The sequence below is a fragment of the Diabrotica undecimpunctata genome, chromosome 2 (genome assembly GCF_040954645.1).
Source record: "Diabrotica undecimpunctata isolate CICGRU chromosome 2, icDiaUnde3, whole genome shotgun sequence".
NCBI lineage: Eukaryota > Metazoa > Arthropoda > Insecta > Coleoptera > Chrysomelidae > Diabrotica > Diabrotica undecimpunctata.
The window spans coordinates 53,128,231-53,150,489 of NC_092804.1; the positions used below are offsets into that span (position 1 = coordinate 53,128,231).

Here is a 22,259-nt window from a genome sequence, read left to right on the forward strand (position 1 = left end):
TATATATATATATATATATTATATGAAAATTACTTAGTTCTCGGGAAGAACCGCGTTGAGAATTTATTACTCGACGTTTCGGCGCCCATTTTGGAGCCATTATCAAGAGTGATACGGTTCGGTTCGAGTTCGGGGTCTCAATCTGCCTATTCCCCTCACTCGAGACGTACCAGTATCGTGTTTTACTGTCACTCGACACTGAGGAGTAGGCAGATTGAAACCTCAGTGCCGAGAGACAGTTCTTGCAATATAGAACACGATACTGGTACGTCTCGAGTGAGGGGAGTAGGCAGATTGAGACCCCGAACTCGAACCGAACCGTATCACTCAATGTTTGGAAGATTATAATTATACAAATGAAATATGAAGAATACTTGTCAACCCCACAACTGTAGGAAAAAATGTTTAAGGTCAAAGGTCGCAAATATGGGATTTTTGCCTTTTTTGCTAAAAGGTAGGTTTTATGATAAAAATATCAGATAAAAATTGTAGATCTTCTATAAAAAAAATTTTTTCTCTTAAAGGTCAATTCAAACACATCAGTCCAGACACGTCACAGTTCCGTCACCGGAGCAATCCGTCATAAAAAATATTCTCTAATAGAAATGTGCCGCCTGCGTTCACATTCATCCGTTGCCGAACAGTTTCCAAGCAGACAAGTTTTTACCCGTCTAACGTCCGACCGATTTTATGATCTCTTCTGACATATATACTCCAGTGTAACCTTGAGCAACAACTGCCTGCTATTCAATTGTGCGAGTGGGAAGGTTCGTATTATTATCATCATCATTGGCTTACAACCCATAGTGGATCTTATCAGTATCCATTCCTGTCTATCCTTCGCCTTGGTTTTACAATTTCGTACTCTCATAAACACTCCTAAATCGTCTTATACCCGGTCCTTAAATCGTGCTATGGTTCTGCCTCATCTTGTCACTATTCGGTCTTTGGTTGTAAATGTTTTTCGCCGGCTCCATCTCGTTCATTCTCTCTATCCATCTCTCCATCAAGTGGCCCAGCCAACGCAGCCTGTTTATTTTGATAGACTTACCAATACTAGGTTCACTAAAAAGGCGATAAAGTTCAAAATTATAGTGCCCATGCCATAATCCGTTTTCCTGCACGCGTTTATAAATATGTCAGAATTTTACGTTCAAAACAACCTAAACGCTATTCATCGCTTTTTGTCATTGTCCACGTTTCTTACGGGTAAGTGGGGACGAGCTTGATGAGAGTTCTGTATATGAATATTTTCGTTTTTTTTTTTGTGAATATGTTTGATGTTAAAAGTTGCTTTAATCTACATATAACTCCATTTGCTAGATCTATCTTCTTCTTAAAGTGCCTATCCGTTCCGGATGTTGGCGATCATATATGATCGCCAACATCTTAGCGCATGCTAGATATATACGTCTGTTAATTGCTGCAGTTACTGTATTACTTTGGTCGATTTGTAAACCTAGACAACCTACTCTTACTCCTTCGAAAGTATATGTTCTAACCGTTAGATATTCGGGTTTTCCTACTTGCTTATTATTTGTCACTTTCATATACTTAGTTTTTCCACACAAGGGTCGTATATCTGCTTTCTTTTCAGAGGCCTCATAAACGAAATACGATTATTGTCTCAAAAGTTACTTCGTAGTGAAAACACGTGTTTATTTAAAATATTTTTCAACCTAATTGGTGTTGTTTCTAGTTTTAAAAAAATGTCACAATTTTGTTTTATTTGTAGTGAACCTTTAACTGAAAGTGAATTTGTTACTGTTAATCGAGTTATGAAGACGTTAATTGAAGCAAGTACTGAATTTTTGGAATACCTGAAAAACCAGAAATATGTAACAATTATCGTGCATTGTCTTAAAAAGTACACTCGAAAGAATGCTATTGCTGCAGCTAAAAGACAAGGGTGCAAGTTTTTTGTTTTTATAAAATGTTTGTTATTTTGCGGCAATGAATCGAACGAAGAGCATGAGAAAACTCACACAACTGGCACTTGCCATCCTTGTCAAACGAGTGGCGCCGCGCACTAGCTCTCTTTCACTGTATCTTTGATACCTCGCGTTTTTAACAGCTAGCAATCTTAATTTGCGATCATTTTTTCACAGAGAGGTATCTTATCATATTAAAACAATTAGCTTTAATTTGATATACAAAACATGCATATACGTAATGAGCGTAGAAATTCACCAAAATATCTGTTTACATCTGGCTGCAAAGCAGATGCGATCTAGTGAACAACGGCCCTCATGGCTTTTTAAATTCTTTACATTCATTGCTATGATGTGGATGATTTTATTTAAACAATAAATGAAGGCTTTTTTTCAGAAATGAATTACCATTACTTTAATTAAAACTATTTCTGGCAATTTTTGACTGGCACCTTTTTATCAATGTATGTACAAATTCTCCTATTCTTAAATGTATTGTTATGTTTTTATTAATTGTAATTTATTGTTTTTATTTATTATTCAAGGTTCTGAACTTATAACACTTAAAAGTTTATTTAAAGTCTTTATTTTACACTTTACATTTATTATAATACGTGCGTTACATTTTAAAACGCGACGCGATGTTCAAAAACTAACTGTCCTTCAAAAACCTTCGTGTTTATATATATAAAATATAGTTATTTTCGAAGGGACATTTGACCTTCCAGAACTTCTCCGATCGTCGTGGAGCCAAACAGGTCTTTTACCGTAGGGGACTAGACATTTCGGCCGGCAGGTATATGATCTGAAAAATACTTGAATGAGAAAGGATATTAGTAATAACTATGTTTACCGTTTTGAGTCATATGACACGTCATTATCTATCGTAACAGTTTGTAAAAATGTGAGTTTGATTAACTAAGTTATGAATGCAGTGATTTTGCAGGCACTATAAGACCAAATAGTTACCATGTCGGGATAGTATTATAAGCTTCTGGTTTTTTTTCACTATTTTCAATGTAATCACTAGTGAAATAGTTTTACTATCATGATTGGGTGTGGTAGGCAAATCACATGCTATAATTTTTTTCGGAAATTTCCTAAAAGTTGATTTCATGTAATCGAATGAACTATCTTACAATAAAGTCGTCCCAGGAATACAACTGCAATATTGGCAATATCATTTTAAAGTCGTCTACTTTAAAATGTATAATATATGTCTGAATTGCCAATGTGAATGAGTCAGATAAAATTAAATTATCAGAAGAATTTTTCACCAAGTAACAAAAAACAAAATTTGTTTAATTTAAAATTGAAACGTCAAAAATAAACTTATTTTAAACTTAAGTTGTGGCTTATTCCCAATAAAAATAATAATTATATTATATTTATTTGTACTCTATATAATTGCTTTAAAAATTTTATTTTTGCGTTAGACGTTTCTGGTAGGTTATAGTTTTAAAAAGCCTCAGAAAATATAGATCAGAGTATGATGTTTGTTCTACTGTTTTAAAAGTGTTCAGAAAAAGATTTTCTTTTATACTTATTTAGCCTTACGATAGGCGTGCCCATCAAAGTTACCAGAACGGTCGCGCTTATCTCCGTCTTTAGTTATAATATTTTAAGCAATAATTGAAAATAACATTAATATATAATATTTATTTAAATCTACAGAGGGTATTCTATTCTAAATATTGGTATATACAAGAAATCTTTATAGAAGTAAAAATCTCAATATTTCCGTTGTAATAAAATACCTATTCAGGAACTCCATTTAAGTTAAATTTCAAATTTAATTAGTCCAGTCGTCAGACATTTGACCCCTAAAAATCATACAAAGAAGCTGAATTTTGCCGAGAATATTAATTTTGGGGCCCCAAAAAGATGCAAAAAAGTTTACTACTGTTATCCCGGGGCTTACCTCTAAAACCCCCCTCGTAGAGTGGTAAAAACTCAAAAATATCGATTTACAAAGAACCTGAATGCCATAGAAAAAGATGTTTCAAATAAAAAATGTTGCTGAGATAATTTTGAACAAAAATGTTAATTAGCACTTTTCTGTAGAATGAACCATTCTCTCAGAAACAGCGCTTGGAGCTACCGGCGATTTTGAATATCAGTTGCGCGCGCGAAATCAATGTTAAATAAAACGTGTATCAAGTCGACGGTAAAAATTTGATATCTTTTGATCAGAGTGTGTTATCGACAAAAATCAAAATGCCTTTTAAAGGTGAAGAGCGCAGCTTTTTGTGCAATTTTTGTATTTTGCCGAAAATGAAATGAGTTTCTATAAATATGTTCAATAAATCAACGTTGCGCGATTTTTGCCACTTTTTACAATTCTCGTGAGATCAATAAAATTTATCAGTTTAATTGACCGGTCGTAGTAAAATTTCTATTTTTAAAAACCAATCTTCAAAAACTTTAACATCAAATTTGAATTTTGAGGTATGGACACAAATATGAGGCATTTGAAATATGACTAAAAAAGACAAAATTTAAACTTTTACATTATAAACGATCGTACGTCACGGAAAATGCCTCCAAGAAGATGGTTTTGAGTGCAATTTGTAGCAGAAGGTAGGTAGTTTTGAAAAATGTACTAATGTAAATGAAAAAGAGCAGTTTCAAATGTTTTAGATCGTTTGTAATGTGAAAGTTTAAGTTCGGCGTTTTTAAGCATATTTCAAATGCCTCATATTTGTTGCCAAAAATCAAAACTAAAAAAAATGTTATAGATTTTAAAAATTAGGCTCTGGTTATCGAAACTTCACAGTGGTCGGTTAATAAAAGGGATAAATTGTATTGATCTCATGAGAATCATAAAAATTGGAAAAAATTGCGCCACATAGAAACTAGTTTATTTGTGATAAAATACAAAAATTTTGTACAAAAGCTGCACTCTTTAACTTTAAAACGCATCTTGATTTTTGTCGATAGGACACTTGGATCAAAAGATATCGAATTTTTACCGTCGAGCTGATACAATGTTTATTGAACGTTGATTTTGCGCGCGTAACTGACCTTAAAAATTGCCGATCGTTTCAAGTATTGTTTCTGAGAGAACGGTTCATTCTACAGAAAAAGTGCTAATTAACATTTTTGTTGAAAATTATCTCAGCTACATTTTTTATTTGAAATATTTTTTCCTACCTGGTAAATCGATTTTTTTGAGCTTTTACCCCTCAAGGAGGAGTGTTTGGGGGGAAGCCCGGGGGTAAAAGTGGTAAACTTTTTTGGCATTCTAAAATTGACATTCTCGGCAAAATTTAGCTTGTTGTGATTTTTAGAGGTTCAGTGGCATTTTCGTCTCTGACGACTGGAGTAAATTGTATTGGTATAATTGAGTTTGATGTCATTTTCATTGAATAAATTGCTTTAACTTTTTTTCTCTTAAATGCTTTTATAAAGCTAATATTGAATGTTTTAAATGTTATCTTCGTCGCCAGATTCTATCACATTTTGTTCTAACTCAGAATCCCATTCACATTTCTGGATTGTCTCCACTTTATCGATGTCACTGTCGTCTATAAAATTTTCTTTATCACTCGAATCACTACCTATAATCATATTTCTAAGTAATTCTGGATTACCGAATTTAAAATAATTTTTTCTGATAGCACTATTGCCAAAAAAGTACATTTTTGTAATCATTGTATTGAACATGTGAAAACAAGTTAAATTTACAATATACTCGTAAAAATATCGTTTGAAACAACAATAGTATAAAAACTTACATAAAAGGTCATGACCTAAAACGACAAAATTTGACAACGGATTAGCATTACTAAAACAGACAAATAGATAAAAGCACGAGTTGCCACTACCTCAAATTTACAAATACAAGGGTGGAACTGTAGGTATCCGTATGCACCACATACGCGAGCCTATCGGAAAGTTAAACTAATTGTAAAGGGCGAAAATCATTTTTCTGTGAGACTTTTCTTTTTCAAGCAAAGTTGTGGATCGAAATCAAATCGATCGTTTGTTGCAGGGTAAGGATTTCACTGTAAAAGAAAAAGGTGAGTCTCGAGCAGTTGAGGACAGATCAAAAATGAACCGGAAGTCAAAAAAAATTATCATCGTTATTAAAAATTTTTATGACTGGATGTTAACCAAGACATGTTTTTAGACGATTTTATCAAATCCGAAAGTGAGCACTTCCGTTTTGATAATTTTTGCCGTAATAACTTTAAGTGCTGAATCAGAATCCCACGTCAGGTTTTCTCTTTATATTACAGTTTTTTTAATTTACGACTGGACAGGCAAACATAATCTATAGGATTAAACATCACAGGATTAATTTTATATTATTATTATTTTGATCAAATATTTAAGTTAACCAAATCAGTTTCCGTGAGGCGATTGGAATCGTTGTCCACACGTAGCAGCACATGTTAAACTATAGCAATAATTTAAAGAACACTTTAAATGATATTATGTATTTCTCATACATCTCTTATAGTTACATGATTATTTAATTATACTTTTATATTCGCATACTAATTAGCTACTCTTGTTCCCCCGAAATTTTAATGCATGTACGATAATAATTGTTATTTTAGGGAAAAAATGGCCCAAGCATATGATTTTGCCCTCGATAGAATTGGTATGGATATTCATTCGTATTCTGTCTGGAACGATTATGTGAACTTTTTAAAGGGGGTTGAGGCCGTTGGTTCCTATGCAGAAAATCAGAAGATCTCGGCTATTAGAAAAGTATACCAAAGAGGTATTATTACACCAATGACGGGAATGGAAACATTTTGGAAGGATTACATTGCATTTGAACAGGTGAGAATTTGTTAGAAGATGCATAGTACGTACCATTAGAGAATACTACACTTGTAAAAGGAGTTTTAAGCAAGGCAGATACATTTTTTTTTTGTTAAGGTTCGCGTAAAATAACTAAAATTCTGATTCAAGTCTAATCCCTCCAGAAAAGTCAAAAAGACTATATCGATGATGGACTAAAACTGGTTTTCCATTATTTTAACAAAAACTATCAAATTTTTAATTTAGTATGTAGAGCATAATTCCTAGAAATACATAGATATATTCTGCTAAGTACCATAAATATATACTGGTAGTCAATTGAAGTGAATGTGACAAATTTAGAAATTTAGAAAGAAAACTTCTTATAATAATTTTGGGATCCCAAAAAAGATGCAAAAGAGTTTACTACTTTTACACCCGGGCTTCCACCTAAAACCCCCACGTAGGGGAGTAAAAACGCAAAAAAATCGATTTATTAAGAATCTGTAAGTCGTAGGAAAAATGTTTCAAATAAAAAATGTAGCTGAGTTAATTTTAAACAAAAGTTTTTATTATTACTTTTTGTGTAGAATGAACCGTTCTCTCAGAAACAACGCTTGAAGCGACCGTCCATTTTGAATGTCAGTTACGTGGGCGAAATCAATGTTCAATAAAATTTATATCAGCTCAACAGTAAAAATTCGATATCTTTTGATCCAAGTGTCCTATCTTTTGAGATCTATCAAATTCTCTATTTTTAATATAAAAAAATATGTAAACACGCATGGGATAAGGATAGGATTCAATGGAATGATTTAAATATAGTCCTAAAAGAAACAGATGGTAAAAAGAGAAAAATCAAAGAAGCGGCTCTAATTATGATAAATGAGACCAATTGTGTCGCAAATTCCTCGGCCGAATGTAGTAGGATCTGGTTACCCATATTGAAAGAGGAAGTTATTAAAAGGAAAATACCATTATTAGTAAGTCAGTAACATATAGAGCATACATCATTTATGTTTTTTAAATAACAAACATATAAAATCAGAGTTTGGTGTTCATTGAAGGTAAACTAAATGCAGGACCAAATACTTACCATGTCGGGATAGTACTATGAGGTTTTTTCCTGGTTTTTCCCTCATAATTTACTATGGGATCACTAACAGGAGAATTTTACTGTCATCATGGCATGTATTTGTCTTTTTAAAGACGAATTACATGTTATGATCTTTTCTGACGGATATTCTCAAGTTAAAGTTGATTTCATGTAATCGAATGAACTATCTTATAAGTAACGTCGTCCCAGGAGCGCAACTCAACAATGTTGGCAATATCACTTTAAAGTCGTCTACTTTAAAATGTTTAATATATCAAATGCCTCCAAGAAGACGGTTTGTGAGTGTAGTTTATAGCAGAAGTTTGGTTCTTTTGAAAAACGTACTACTGTAATTGAAAAAAAGTTTTAAACGATTTAGATCGTTTGTTCTGTGAAAGTTTAAATCCAGCGTTTTTTAAGCATATTTCAAATGCCTCACATTTGTTGGTAAAACTCAAAACTAAAATTTCATGCTATAGGTTTTGAAGGTTAGGCTCGAGTAGTCGAAAGTTCATAGTGGCCAGTCAATGAAATGTATAGATCGTATTGATCTCGTGAGAATAATAAAAAATGGCAAAAATCGCGCCACGTTTATGTATTTAACGCCTTTATAAAATCTGAGTTTATTTGCGGCAAAATAAAAAAATTGCTTACGAAAGCTGAACTCTTTACCTTTAAAACGCATCTTGATTTCAAGACACTTTAATCAAAAGATATCGAATTTTTACCGTCGAGGTGATACAAATTATATTTAACATTGACTTCGCGTGCGTAACTAACATTAAAAATCGACGGTCGCTTCAAGCGTTGTTTCTGAGAGAACGGTTAATTCTACACGAAAAGTGCTAATAACCATTTTTGTTTAAAATTATCTCAGCTATATTTTTTATTTGAAAGATTTTTTGCTATGGAGTACAGATTTTTGGTAAATCGATGTTTCTGCGTTTTAACCCCTCTATGAGGGGGGTTTTAGGAGGAAGCCCGGGGGTAAAAGTGGTAAACTTGTTTGCATCTTTTTTGGGGTCTCAAAATTAATATTCTTTGTAAAAGTAGCATTTTCGTCTCTGACGACTGGAGTATTAAAGCTTTATATTACTTTATATATACTTGGTTTACATTCAAGAAGTTTATTATTTTAAAAATTTAATTTTTAATTATTTTGAAAGTTTGTTGATCCTAAAATTTGGAGATGAGGATAGGTGAGACCCAAGCCAGAATTGGAGGGATGGAAGGATAAAATAGGAGGAAGTAAAAAATTGGGTGGTCTGACTGTAGATGGCAATTGATTGGATCCCCCATCGCATGGTGACTGGCAAAATAATCATTAAAATTTATATATTAGTTTGTCTATGACAACCAAAGGGTCAATCGCGATGGCTTCTGGAGTCGAACACGAAAGAATTCAAAATTAATCAGACCCTGGTCGAAATATTCCAGACTTTTCAGGCAATGCGACCACGCGATGTTTGGCGAATGTTATCGATTTTTCTCGAAGATCTGTTTCATCTATCTATATAAAAGACTAGGACGACAAGTCACACTGTTTGTCCGGTAGGGTAACTACTCCCTCTAGGAGAGAAATCTGAACTACCAACATCTGACATTTCATTCATATTTTGTTCTTGAAACGATACGGTTGATTTATTGCTAATTCATTCAACAAATTGATGATTCAAATATAATTACTTGGAAATTTTATTACTTCATCAGTAAATAATTGTTTCGCAAAATTGCTAAAAATATGGGTTACTATAATTCTAAGGTAAGATTTGCATACATTTACCATATACACTATAAAAATAAAATGACGTTTGACAAAGGTCAACGTTTTACCAAAATAAAATTAAATAAAATTAAAATTAAGTAACATAAAATAAAACTAAATAAAGGTAAATGGAATTAAATAAAATTAAATAACGTTAAACAGAAATAAACAAAATTAAATAAAATTTAATAAAATAAGTAAAGTTAAATAAAATTTATTAAAATTAAATAGAATTAAATAAATATATATGATATACAATAGAAACAAATAAAAACGAAAAAAGGGTGCCGTCTTATCTTTTCATTGAGGGTCAAGGAAAAATCTTAAAACCAAAATACATATACAAACAAATAAATAACACGAAACAATCATACTTATAAACCTTATATGTTCGTTCAGCAAACCTGTTAGCAATTATTTATATGTGGCCGAAAGTCTCACTAAAATTATGATTATTACGAGACACAGCTGAAAAACATTCAAAGTTAGTTTGAAAGACGCTTCGCGGATTTAAAAACACTGACGAATATCGTAAGCCTCATGGTTCATCCTTTTTCTCGTGAAGATGTTAAAAAATGTGCTATTGAAATATCAAACGTTTTCAGTATGGAGATCATTTCTGTCCAAAATGAAATATTACAAATAATTTCAGATATACATCTCCAAGCCAGAATGTTCAGATCAATATACTTAAGCGAATCTGCATTTTTAGAAATGAAAATAGTTCATAGTAGTAATCAAAATATCGTAATCGACTACCAGACCAACATCAACGCGGTTGGTACTCAGAAATTACTTACTATCCTATAAAAATCCTATAAATAGTTACACTAGTTGGTAGTCAAACACTTGTCTTCTAAATATTTTGTGGTAAATCGCAGACACTACAAGCCTGAGCACTAGAAGTCTATGAACTGTACAACCAAAGTAGTCTTTATTTCTATTAATATTATTCTTAATAATGTTTTGCTGGCCTTTTAGAATATAAATGCTATAATTGCTGAAAAAATGAGCATTGAGCGAAGCAGAGACTATATGAACGCTAGGCGAGTGGTAAAAGAACTAGAAGTTCAAATACGAGGCATCAATAGAAATGCTCCAAGTGTTCCTCCAAGTGCCAGTCCAGACGAAAGAAAACAAGTAAGTATATGATAATAATAAGTAATAACACATCTAATCTCTTTTATCTTCTTAAGGTGGAACTGTGGCAAAAGTATATTGCCTGGGAAAAGAGCAATCCTCTACGAACTGAAGATACGGCTCTACTGACTAAACGAGTGGTTTTTGCCCTTGAACAATGTTTACTATGTCTTGGACATCATCCTGACATTTGGTACCAAGCCGCACAATTCTTAGAATACAGTTGTAAGATTTTGGCAGAGAAGGGGGTAAGAATAAGAATGCTGATATTTTAACAAGAAATTTAATTAATGTGCCCAATGTTTGTTTTTAGGATGTAAATGCATCCAAATTGTTTAGTGAGGAAGCTGCAAATATGTTTGAACGTGCTACAAGTACATTGCTTAGTAAAAATATGCTTCTCTACTTTGCTTATGCAGATTATGAGGAGGGAAGACTGAAATATGAAAAAGTGCACCAAATTTATAATAAATATTTGGAAACCAGCGATATCGATCCTACACTGGTAAGATAATAAAACCTTATTATATTTTAACCATTTGGATATGCTGAGTAACAACATTGCTTCATGTTAAAAGTATTTAGCGGATTGTGGCCTTAGTAATTATTTTTGTATGTTTTACAATTTACCTTCCTGAGTGTTATCAACTTTAATATGTATTTTCTTAATAATTACCAAATATTCGTATATAATAGAGAGTTAAAGTGCAGGTAACACGTAAATGTTAACACTAACGTAAACGTAAAGAAATTACGTTTACGGCCACTATACGTTTTAACTATGAAGTGTAAAACGTTAACGTCTAACGTGTGTTTCTAACCTTACTTTTACTCAGATTTGTTGTGGATTGTTTACAAATTTGAATGATTAGACAGGGTCCTTTTATATTTTTTTCCTGGTTTAGGTAGATTTTTTATGAAATATTTTTATTGCTTTTATAGCAGAATGGAAGATATCCTTAATATTGAAATGTTTGGGGAATCTGATTTAGAGGATAATGACATGGACGATGCTGTACTTCTACATGTATTTGGTAATAATTTATTGGAAAATTGGTTTCCTCATTTTTTTTTTTCGATTTTTTTCACTATTCTTAGGTTACAATAATACAAACAAAAGATAAATCTTTGGTTAAAATCACAAAACAACAAAAAGTTTTTAATTTTCGCATTCGGTAATACTCGGAACAATTTGGATAACGTTAAGGGAATTCGTAAACGCACGCAAGGTGACGGATACCCGTTAACGCAAACGTGTGTATTCCTCTACTGCGCACAAGTAGCTGTCAAATTATACGTTAACGTTAACGTTTTGTCCTGCACTTTAACTCCCTCTATTATCTCTGACGTAAGTGACTAGGATACAATATAAGCGTAAGACATTTCGATTGTCAAAATGCAGAAAGTCTATTTCACATATAAAAGTCTGAAATTTACGTAAATGTACGATATGCACTTAAACAACAGAAACATAGGAAATACTGTATCAAACTATTAGTTCTATGATTATATCTACTTTTAAAAAGCTACTTCTACAGTCCTAAGCTAGCGTTTAGTATCATACATATTTTTTTGTATAGCTCATTTCCCTTCTGTAGAAGTATTGGATAAATCCCATCTGGACTCGGTGATTTATATAGCTCAAATGAGTTAAATACCCATTTGAATTTTTCATAGTTTACCACTTGTTTTCCATGCGCCAGTTTTCACTAGATCCATAAGTTATGGTATGCTGTCCAGTCTGCTGGCATGTGTCTAGTGGTATCAGTTTTGTTTTAGATTTAGGAAAGTGCACCCTGAAAAGCTTTTTCATGGTCTGTTCGCCATTCTGAGTGTATTAACCTATCTTCTTTTGGAGTGAGGAAAACCTATCTGAAGGTCTTTTGAGAGAACTTAAGACTTAATTTTGCCCTTTGATTTGCAAAGTTGTTATTCCGCCAGGGTACCTTCGTGTTGGAGTTCATGTCAGGATAATTGTCTTGAAATTGTTCGGCGGCTATGTCTAGGTCCAATGTATGCCCTATCTTACTTTTAACTTGTCTAAACAATATTCCAGGTCTGCTTGATATTCTTCCCGGTTTGTTTTACAATAAGTTTTCTTGATAGGCTCATTACCCGTTATTTCAAAGGCACCTAATCAGACTCATGCCATTTTTTAACAGTTTTAGCACCGTGAGTCGTGGTCACTGTTATATCAAATACCTCCTTTCGTTGTGAAGTTACGAAATTTAGTTTATTTCCTACGTTTAGTATGTCTATTAAATCATATTCCATAACAAACTGTAGTGATGAGTCACCTCTTTCATTATTATTGGTACTGCTCCAGGTCAGATGGCGCTCATTCGCATCACAGCCGATGATCAAATGCAGTCAGCTTTTTCTGAAATCGCTCACTAGCTGTTCCAACTCCCTTGGTGGTGGTTGTTCGGGTTCATCATATGAGAGATATGCTGATACTAGAATTATCTCTTTCATACTTTGCCCTATTCATAAACGGCAGTATTTTGATATAAAAGATAGATACCAAACATTTCCTAATATATTTTGTTTTTGCAGGCATACATCCAATACATGAAATTCGCCAGAAGGGCAGAAGGTATTAAATCTGCGAGAGCTGTTTTCAAGAAAGCTAGAGAAGACAATCGCTCTAAATACCACTTATTTGTATGTGCTGCGTTAATGGAATACTATTGCAGTAAAGACAAAAATATTGCTTTTCGAATTTTCGAACTGGGTCTAAAAAAGTTTGGCGCCATTCCCGAATATATTACTTGTTATATAGATTATTTATCGCATTTGAATGAAGATAACAACACCAGAGTATTATTCGAAAGAGTATTGTCATCAGGAAGTTTAGAACCTGAGAAATCTGTGTAAGTTTCAAAATATAGACTGCACTATGCCTTCAATAAAAACGTATTTTTGGATTTATATCCAAATTTACAACCGTTTCTTCATGTTGCACTTTTAAAAAAATATTGATGTTGCTTTTGCGTTCGCCAGGCGTTTGCCAGGTCAAAAATCATAAACAAAAGACGGTCTCTACACTCTACTATTATTAACACGTACATAAAAAATATGATCGTAAAACCGAAACTTTCCTTAAATACATAATAGCGACAATGAATGAAATACTGAACGACTGAACCTCGGTTTATTGTCTGTTTACTATATTTATGACATATCGGTTATTGGGCCAAATATTGTTGATATAAAAATACTGACTTTTCAATGTTAAACTTGAAGTGTAGCAAAAGTAATATGAAATAAGACACGCATGGTAACAATACGTGTGCTATAGTTTCTAATTGTCCTAATAAAGTTTGGTAAACAGCTATTTTAATTTATTAAAGTATTCTTAAGTTCTTTTATTAATCTAGGATATATTTGCTTATCTCTTAGTCTGACTATTACATTACAGTCCTTACATTCACGTTATCTTCTTTATTCCCAAAAAATAATCTATTTGAGAATAATTTTGTCGACTTGTGTATGTGATAAATTGACCTTCTCTCTTTTGGGAAGAATGTCGTTGCTAAATCTAACATTTCATCTCCAGCATCATTTCTAGTTTCCAAAATTAGTCCTCCATGTATTACTCTTGGATTGACCCACATGTGCATTAAAATCACCTCCTATTTTATGATTCTTTCTTCCAACTGAATATCTCCCAATATCTTAGTATATGTTTCACTGATCATAGAAAGTTTTGTTTTCATTCTCCCCCAGGTCGACTTGAGGAGCATACACACACAAAATTCAACACATATTTATCAAGTACAAATTTCACTGACCTTATCCTATCAGCAAGTTTACGAACTCTATTCCTAGTAATACTTTTAAGAGCCTAAAATATATATATATATATATATATATATATATATATATATATATATATATATATATATATATATATATATATATATATATATATATATATATATATCGGTTTCAAAACGTCTTGCGTCGTTGTCCGATGCCTAATTTCCACGAATTTCTATCATTCCATTGTTCTTCGGTCAAGTCTCGGGAGCTCATTGCCTTTGTTATTCCCTCCTTCCATGTTCTTTTTGGTCTTCCTCGTTTCTTACGATTTGGTGGTATCCATTTCATTTCATGAGCCATCAAGAGCCTACAAACATACAAAAAAATCTCTTGGTACTGGATTTGGTTTCAATTCATTGAAACTGATTTTACAAAATCTCAAATATCTCGTTAATGCGTAGTAATCGTAAATACTACCATTGAAACGCCTCTGACAGTCTATTCAAGTTAGTTTAGGTTAGGGTTATAAATCGTACCGTTTATTAAAAGGTATTTAAAAGCTATATCGTTAATAAATATGAAAAGAAAATGATATTTAGGATTATTCAAGCAATCGTCTATCTTCTCGTCATTGTCTGGATCTTCAGAACCTCGTTCAGGAGAACAAGCCTTAGAAAGCCTAAAAAGTTAGAAAAAAATCAAACAAAAGGTATTCCTAAGAACATTAAAATAATTAATTTCCTCATCTATAGCTGTAAATGGACATGGATCAGCCCAGGTGGCAGTGTCAAAATTGAAATAGATTAAATCATAACAAACATAAAAGAAATAATCAAAGGCATCGAAGTACTCAACAAATTTTCAATAGGAAGCGACCACCGATTAATCCGTGCTTAGATACTATTAAATGTCAAATTGGAAAGAACAAAGATGATCCTAAAAACAAGAAAAAATATCCTCCAGAAAACAACGACCTGTATGAAGATACATTAACCAGACATATACAAGACTTGCAAGACGAAATGGAAGATGTAGATGAAGCAAATGATGGTATAACGAAGCCTCTAAAAGAAACGGAAAGGGAATGCTGCCCGACCGTTTTGACTCATAAAGAAAAACTAAGCCAAAATACCAAAGAGCTAATAGGTAAAAGAAGACAGCTGACGGCAAAATACGGCTTCAACTACACAACAATGAAAAAATTAAATAAAGATATGCACCGGTTAATCCAAAAAGATGTAACAGAAAACAATACAAGAGAAATAACTAAAATAATTCAAGAAAACAAAAGTTTAAAAGTTTTGAGGCAAAATACGAACAACAAAGGCAACAAAAATATGTACAAAATAAAAAACAAAAATGGAAACATTACTACGGATGGAACCAAAATCCTTGAGGTTGTCGAATCCTTTTATCACGAAATGTATGAGAGCACCGACGAAAGGCATGATCAGCCCCTGCCCAAAATCACAAACCAGGGATCAGAATTAATGCCAGAAATAACTCCATACGAAATCAAAACGGCACTTTCAGAAATGAAAAATAACAAATCCCCTGGCGATGACGGAGTAGTGATCCAAGCGATTAAACTAGGTGGACATAAAAGTATTCAGGCTTTGGCCAAGTTTTTCACCGAATGCATCTACCAAGGAAAAACTCCTTCTCGATGGAATAATGCAGTCATTATTTTATTACACAAGCAAGGACATATAAAAACTGTTCACCAAAATTATCAAAACAAGACTGGACGCTAAGTTAGACATATCAGCCTAGAGAACAAGCTGGATTTAGATCGGGATACAGCACTAACGACCACTTACTAGTGATAAAGAACCTAATAGAGAAGTCTGCAGAATACAACAAACCATTGGCACTGGTATTTGCTGACTACGAGAAAGCATTCGATACCATAAGCCATCAGAAAATGTTAAAATCATTGACAAAATGTCGAATAGACGATCGCTACACTAACATAATTATATCTACCAAAATGCCACAGCTAGCGTAAGACTATCTGAACAAGAAACAAATAAATTCTGTTTACGGCAAGGAGACACCGTCTCTCCACAGCTATTCACAACGCTTTTAGAACATATTTGTAAGAAGGCACATCTGAACCAGCATGGTATCAACATAAATGGAGAGAAGCTCAGTCATTTGAGATTGGCAAATGACATCGTCCTTATAGCCGATCGTATAGATGATGCAATAATAACATTTGAAAAATTATATCACGCTTTCTTGTAGGTCGGACTAAAGATTAATATGAACAAGACGCAAATAACTGGTCTGGTGCTAAATCGAAATATTGCTGTTGATGAAAGGGATATTCCGCAAACTGCATCGTATAAGTACTTAGGACATGAAATTCGCTTGGGCAGAGATAACCAGGCATGTAAGCTCCCACGTCGCATAGGATTAGCCTGTACTCACTTATGGAGCGGAAACATTGATACTCACAAAAAATATAGTAAATAAGATTCGCGTGGCTCAGAGGGATATGAAGCGCCAGATGTTGGGTGTCTCTGTGAGAGACCGAAGCCCAAACGAATAAATACGTCGTAGAACAAAAACAACAGACGCCATCGAAAAAATCGCGTCGCTAAAATGAAATTGGGCAGGACACGTCGCCAGGTTATCAGACAACGGATAAACAAAATGTATTGTCGAGTGGACACCAAGACAAGCAACACTACGGAGCAGAGGACGCCCACCAACTAGATGGACTGACGACCTGAGCTGAGGGAGACCTATGTCCAGCAGTTGACGCATACATGTTGATGATGATGATATCTGTAAGCAATGTTAAGATTATTATTCAAATTGTGGGTGACATTATTTTAACTAGATACGATGAAGTTTTTGTCATTAATTGAATTCGAAAATGTATTTCCTTTAGGCCAATAAAGAATCCTGGTCTCAGAACCACCGGGGCTTACCTGTAATGACAGATGTCTGAAATTACTGAATAATTAAGCGACTCGTACTATACCTTGCAACACGTTTATGCCGTGTTCAAGGTTTCTTGGATTAAGAATTAAACTATTGAAAACTAAAAATAAGAAATAAAAAGGAAATATGGAAACGGCTAATGATTAAGAAAATGGGTATAACCATGCATACGTGCGCACAGCCAATATTTAAACAAAAAAATCACGTGCAGTTTATTAACAAAATGAATTTTTGTGTATATTTCCAACAATGAATCTGTCAAAATATATTGCGAACGGACTATATTATGTGAATTCACCGTCATGTATTGGTATTCTTCTGGCATACCTAAATAAAGGAGGTCAAAGCAAAAGGTTCATCGGAAATGTTAAAAAGAAGGAAATTGGCAATAACATTTAATTCAAAACTTTGTATTAAAAACGTTCCAAAATATACATGAAGAATGGAAAAAGTTAACAAACCATCATCATCATCTTTGGCTAGACAATCCTCTGTGGATCTTGGCTGGCTCTAAGATTCGTCACCATTCTGTTCGGTTTCTGGCAACATGTTGCCATCTTCTGATTTTTTAATATTTTAATAAAAGGAGCGCTTCATATCCCTCTGAGTCGGTTTCAACTCCATCTAACCACCTAATTCGCGGTTGGCCTTTGCTTCTTCTTCCTACAGGTGTTCCTGTGGTTAGCTTTTTAGCAATCGTATTTTCTGGCATTCGTATTATGTGTCCAGCCCATCTAAGTCGCTGTGTTTTAATGAACGTTATGACATCTGGCTCATCAAAGAGCTGATACAATTCGAAATTATATCTTCTGCGCCACTGCCCTTGGTCGTTTATAGCTCCAAATATTTTGCGGAGTATTTTACGCTCAAATATTCCCAAAAGTCTTTCATCTTTCTGCGTTAGAGTCCATGTTTCTGCTCCATATGTGAGGACCGGCCTCAGCAATGTTTTGTATATAAGAATTTTAGTTCTTCTTTGAATGTTTCTTGAGTGGAAATGCTTTTGGAGTCCATAGTATTGCCCTATTTGTAAGATTTATTCGTCTTTTGATTTCTTCGCTTGTTTTATTGGTAGCAGTCAATAGCGACCCAAGGTATGTGAAGTTGTCAACACGTCCAAAGGTATGACTTCCAAAGACTGTTTCTCGTTCCTCATTTGCTATCGGATCCTTTGTAACCAACGTGTACTTGGTTTTGTCTTCGTTAATGACTAGACCGACCTGTTTCGCCGCTGTTTCCAATTCTAGGAGATATTGCTCAACATTCAACATAATTCGTGTATCTCGGACTGCCTTTTCTAAGGCAATATTAAATAGGAGGCAAGCCAGAGCATCCCCTTGTCTGAGTCCATCCTTTATCTCAAATGATCTAGAATTCTCTCCCTGTATTCTAACAGAGGCTTCTAAGTTAGACATTGTCATTCTCGTTAGTCGGATAAGTTTCTCCGACCGATAATTGGTATAGCACTGTTCTCTTGACACTGTCGTATGCGGCCTTGAAGTCGACGAATAGGTAATGAGTTTCAATATTGAATTCTAATGTTTTCTCGCGAATCTGTCTTATTATTGAATGAATCTGGTCAATTGTTGATTTTTCTGGAGTGAATCCAGCTTGATATTTACCAACTATGCCCACTGTGTAAACTTGCAGCCTTTCGTAGAGAATATTTGCTAGTATTTTGTAAGCAGTTGTTAACAGGGTTATACCTCAATACACACACGCTCACACATGCTCACACTGGAGCTGGTCACCTTTTTTATGTAACGGGCATATCCCGCCTTGAGACCATTCACAAGGCATGGTCTCATTATGCCAAACAATAAGTAAAAGCTTATGCAGTGTCTGTAGTAGGGCATCGCCACCATTCTTGTAGAGCTCACTGCAAATTTGATCAATTCCTGGTGATTTATTATTTTTAAGCTTTTTAATGGCTTGGGCAACGTTTTCGATGGTAGGTGGTCTTTCGTTTGGGTTGAAAGGATTCCAATCATTTCGATTTGCTAGGGTGTTATCTGCTTCTTCGATATGATGGCCATTAAATTTTGCATCGAAAAATTCAACCCATCTGTTTAGGGTTGAGGCCGTATCATTTAGGATGTTTCCTTCTACATCCTTACAGCTCCTTATTCTTGGCTTAAACTCTTTGCGCATTTTGTTTAGATTTCTGTAGAACTTTCGAGTTTCATTTTGATTTCTTAGCCATTCTGTGCTTTCCAACTGCTTTTGCTCAAATTGTGTTATTTTTTCTTCTATGTAATCGTTTTTCTTCTCTTCTTAGGGTGCGGTATTCTTCCTTTGCTCTTCTTGTGCATCCAGATTGATTTCTCTTTAGGTATGCCCTGTTTTTGTTATCTGTTGCTTCTTGGCACTCCTTGTCATACCATTCGTTTTCTTTAACTGGTTTGGTTTTCCCCAATATTTTTGTTGCTTTCTCAGTTATTACATTTTGTCCACAGTTCCTCTACATTTTCCCCCACCTCCAGGCTCTCCATTTCCTCGTCCATTTGTCTCCTATACTCTCTCGCAACGGTTTCAATGCGCAGATTATCAACATTAATTCTGTCTTGTTTCGTGTGTTTATCTTTCTTTAGGTTTGATATTCTTCCTCTGATTTTTGCCATTACAAGAAAGTGGTCACTGTCAATGTTTGGGCTTCGGTAGCTTCTGACGTCTATGAGATCGGAAGAGTGCCTTGCATCTATCAGGATGTGATCTATCTGGTTAATGGTTTCGTTATCAGGGGATTTCCATGTTCCTTTGTGTATCATTTTATGGGGAAATCTTGTTCCTCCTACTATCATGTTTTTAGTACTTGCAAAGTTTATTAGTCTCAACCCGTTATCATTTGACTCTTCATGTAAGCTCTCACGTCCTATAGTTGGCTGGAAAAATTGCTCTTTGCCAATTTTTGCATTAAGGTCCCCAGCAATGATTTTCACGTCATGACGTGGACATCGATCATATTCTTTGTCTAAGGTGTCATAGAATTCATCTTTTTCATTATCCTCCTTTTCTTCCGTAGGTGCGTGTACACTAAGTAAGCTATAATTAAAGAATTTTCCTTTAAGGCGTAGATAACATATTCTGTTGTTTATGGGTTTAAAGTTAAGGACTAATTGCTTTACTTTTTTACTGACTAGAAAACCACTGCCAAACTCGTGTCGGGTGCTATGTCCGCTATAGTATATATTGTAGTCTCTTTTCTCGATAATTCCTGAACTAGTCCATCTCATCTCTTGAATCGCTACTACATCGGCTTTCATTTTATCAAGTTAGCAGTCTAAGAGCACCTGGGGCATAAAGGGTTCGTACATTCCATGTGCATATCCGTAAATCGTTATTCCATTGTCGTTTGCTAGGTCTTCGTGAATTAAACAGTCCGGCTTTTCCACTTTATGCTTTCATAATAATGAGTTTTTTTAAGGGAAGAGGTCGTTAACAAACTATGTCACAGAATTCTTGTAGAAAGGGCAAAGAAATGGAGTTAAAGATACGATACTTTTTTAAAGATTTAAATGCTTACAATGTACTTTTATTTCGTATAAAATATTATTTATTGTTTTTTTTTTCAGGGATATTTGGAATCGATTTTTAGAATTCGAAAGTAACATAGGGGATTTACAATCCATTGTTAAAGTGGAAAAGAGAAGATCAGAAGTTTTGTCAAAAATTAAGGAATTTGAAGGCAAGGAAACCGCTCAATTAGTAGACAGATACAGATTTTTGGATCTCTTTCCATGCACACCTCAAGAACTGAAAAGTATTGGGTATGTAAAACTAGTACGTGTATACAAGCAATAATGTTTCCGTGGAAACACATATTTGGAAGATTAGTCTATTCTTCTGATTCTACTTTTACAATTTCTGGAGTGTAAAACTATTATTAGATTAGAGGCGCAAGTATTGCAAAGGGTGTTACAAATACAATAGTCTCTTATAGACATTAATGTATTGGTTGATTAGTGCCGAATATGTTTTATGCCATAAATTAATTATTTTAACATAATAACATATCGACGTGTGGTCAAAGTTCTATTAGTTCTATACCAAAGATGGAGATGTGACATCAAATTCAAATTGGTCATTACTCTAATTTGGGTCAGCTTATTTTGAAGCGGAAATACTTTATCATATTATTATCTAACTGCCTCATTTATATACCAATGGAATTTCAACTGCAAATTAACTGCTCTCATAAAGTTTGTTAGTTGAAAATATCAAATAATTATTAGTGAACCAAATTAATATTTTTCCAGGAGCACCTTCGTCTTATTTTGGGGATAGCTGGTTATACAGTCAAATTTAATTGACATTCGGTTATTGAATAACCGTCCAACTTTTAGGTTATGTATTGACAGATATAATGTCGGAAAGATAGGAGACGAATATTGAAATGAAAAAAATTATTGTTAAATTAAATCAATAGATGTCTTAACGTTTATCTAGACACACTAAATTTCTTGTTTTAACCGAATAAACAGAAATATGTCTGAATTTAGAACACTGTCTGAATTTGGGTCACTCACCTTAGATACTTCGTACGGTTTTACTTTCCCAAAATAGTCAACATCCGTATTTACCAGTTGGCATAAAGTTTAAATTGCCCAAACAATTTACCACTACAAATTTAATATGTTGTATTTTTCTAGATATACCGAGGTAATCAATATAACTGGAGCTGCTGGAAAAAATCACATTTTACAGTCAATAATAGAATTCGAGCCAGATTTACCTTTACCTGTACCAGATTACTCGCAAATGATACCTTACAAACCAAAGGCTAAAGCTTTGCCAGGAGACCATCCTGTCCCAGGTTAGAATACGTAACAATTTTTTAATTTTTTTTCTAATATAT

The 22,259-nt window shown here is 33.8% G+C and overlaps 1 protein-coding gene across 1 annotated transcript in view; it reads left to right on the plus strand.

The window, feature by feature from the left end:
- Positions 1 to 22,259, plus strand: part of su(f) (cleavage stimulation factor subunit su(f)) — a 36,302-nt gene that overhangs the window by 7,413 nt on the left and 6,630 nt on the right. The window contains exons 5-11 of the mRNA XM_072522876.1: positions 6,497 to 6,725; positions 10,529 to 10,687; positions 10,744 to 10,935; positions 11,001 to 11,192; positions 13,244 to 13,560; positions 20,977 to 21,171; positions 22,054 to 22,217. Coding sequence (XP_072378977.1) covers positions 6,497 to 6,725; positions 10,529 to 10,687; positions 10,744 to 10,935; positions 11,001 to 11,192; positions 13,244 to 13,560; positions 20,977 to 21,171; positions 22,054 to 22,217 — 1,448 coding nt within the window. The remainder of the gene's footprint in view (positions 1 to 6,496; positions 6,726 to 10,528; positions 10,688 to 10,743; positions 10,936 to 11,000; positions 11,193 to 13,243; positions 13,561 to 20,976; positions 21,172 to 22,053; positions 22,218 to 22,259) is intronic.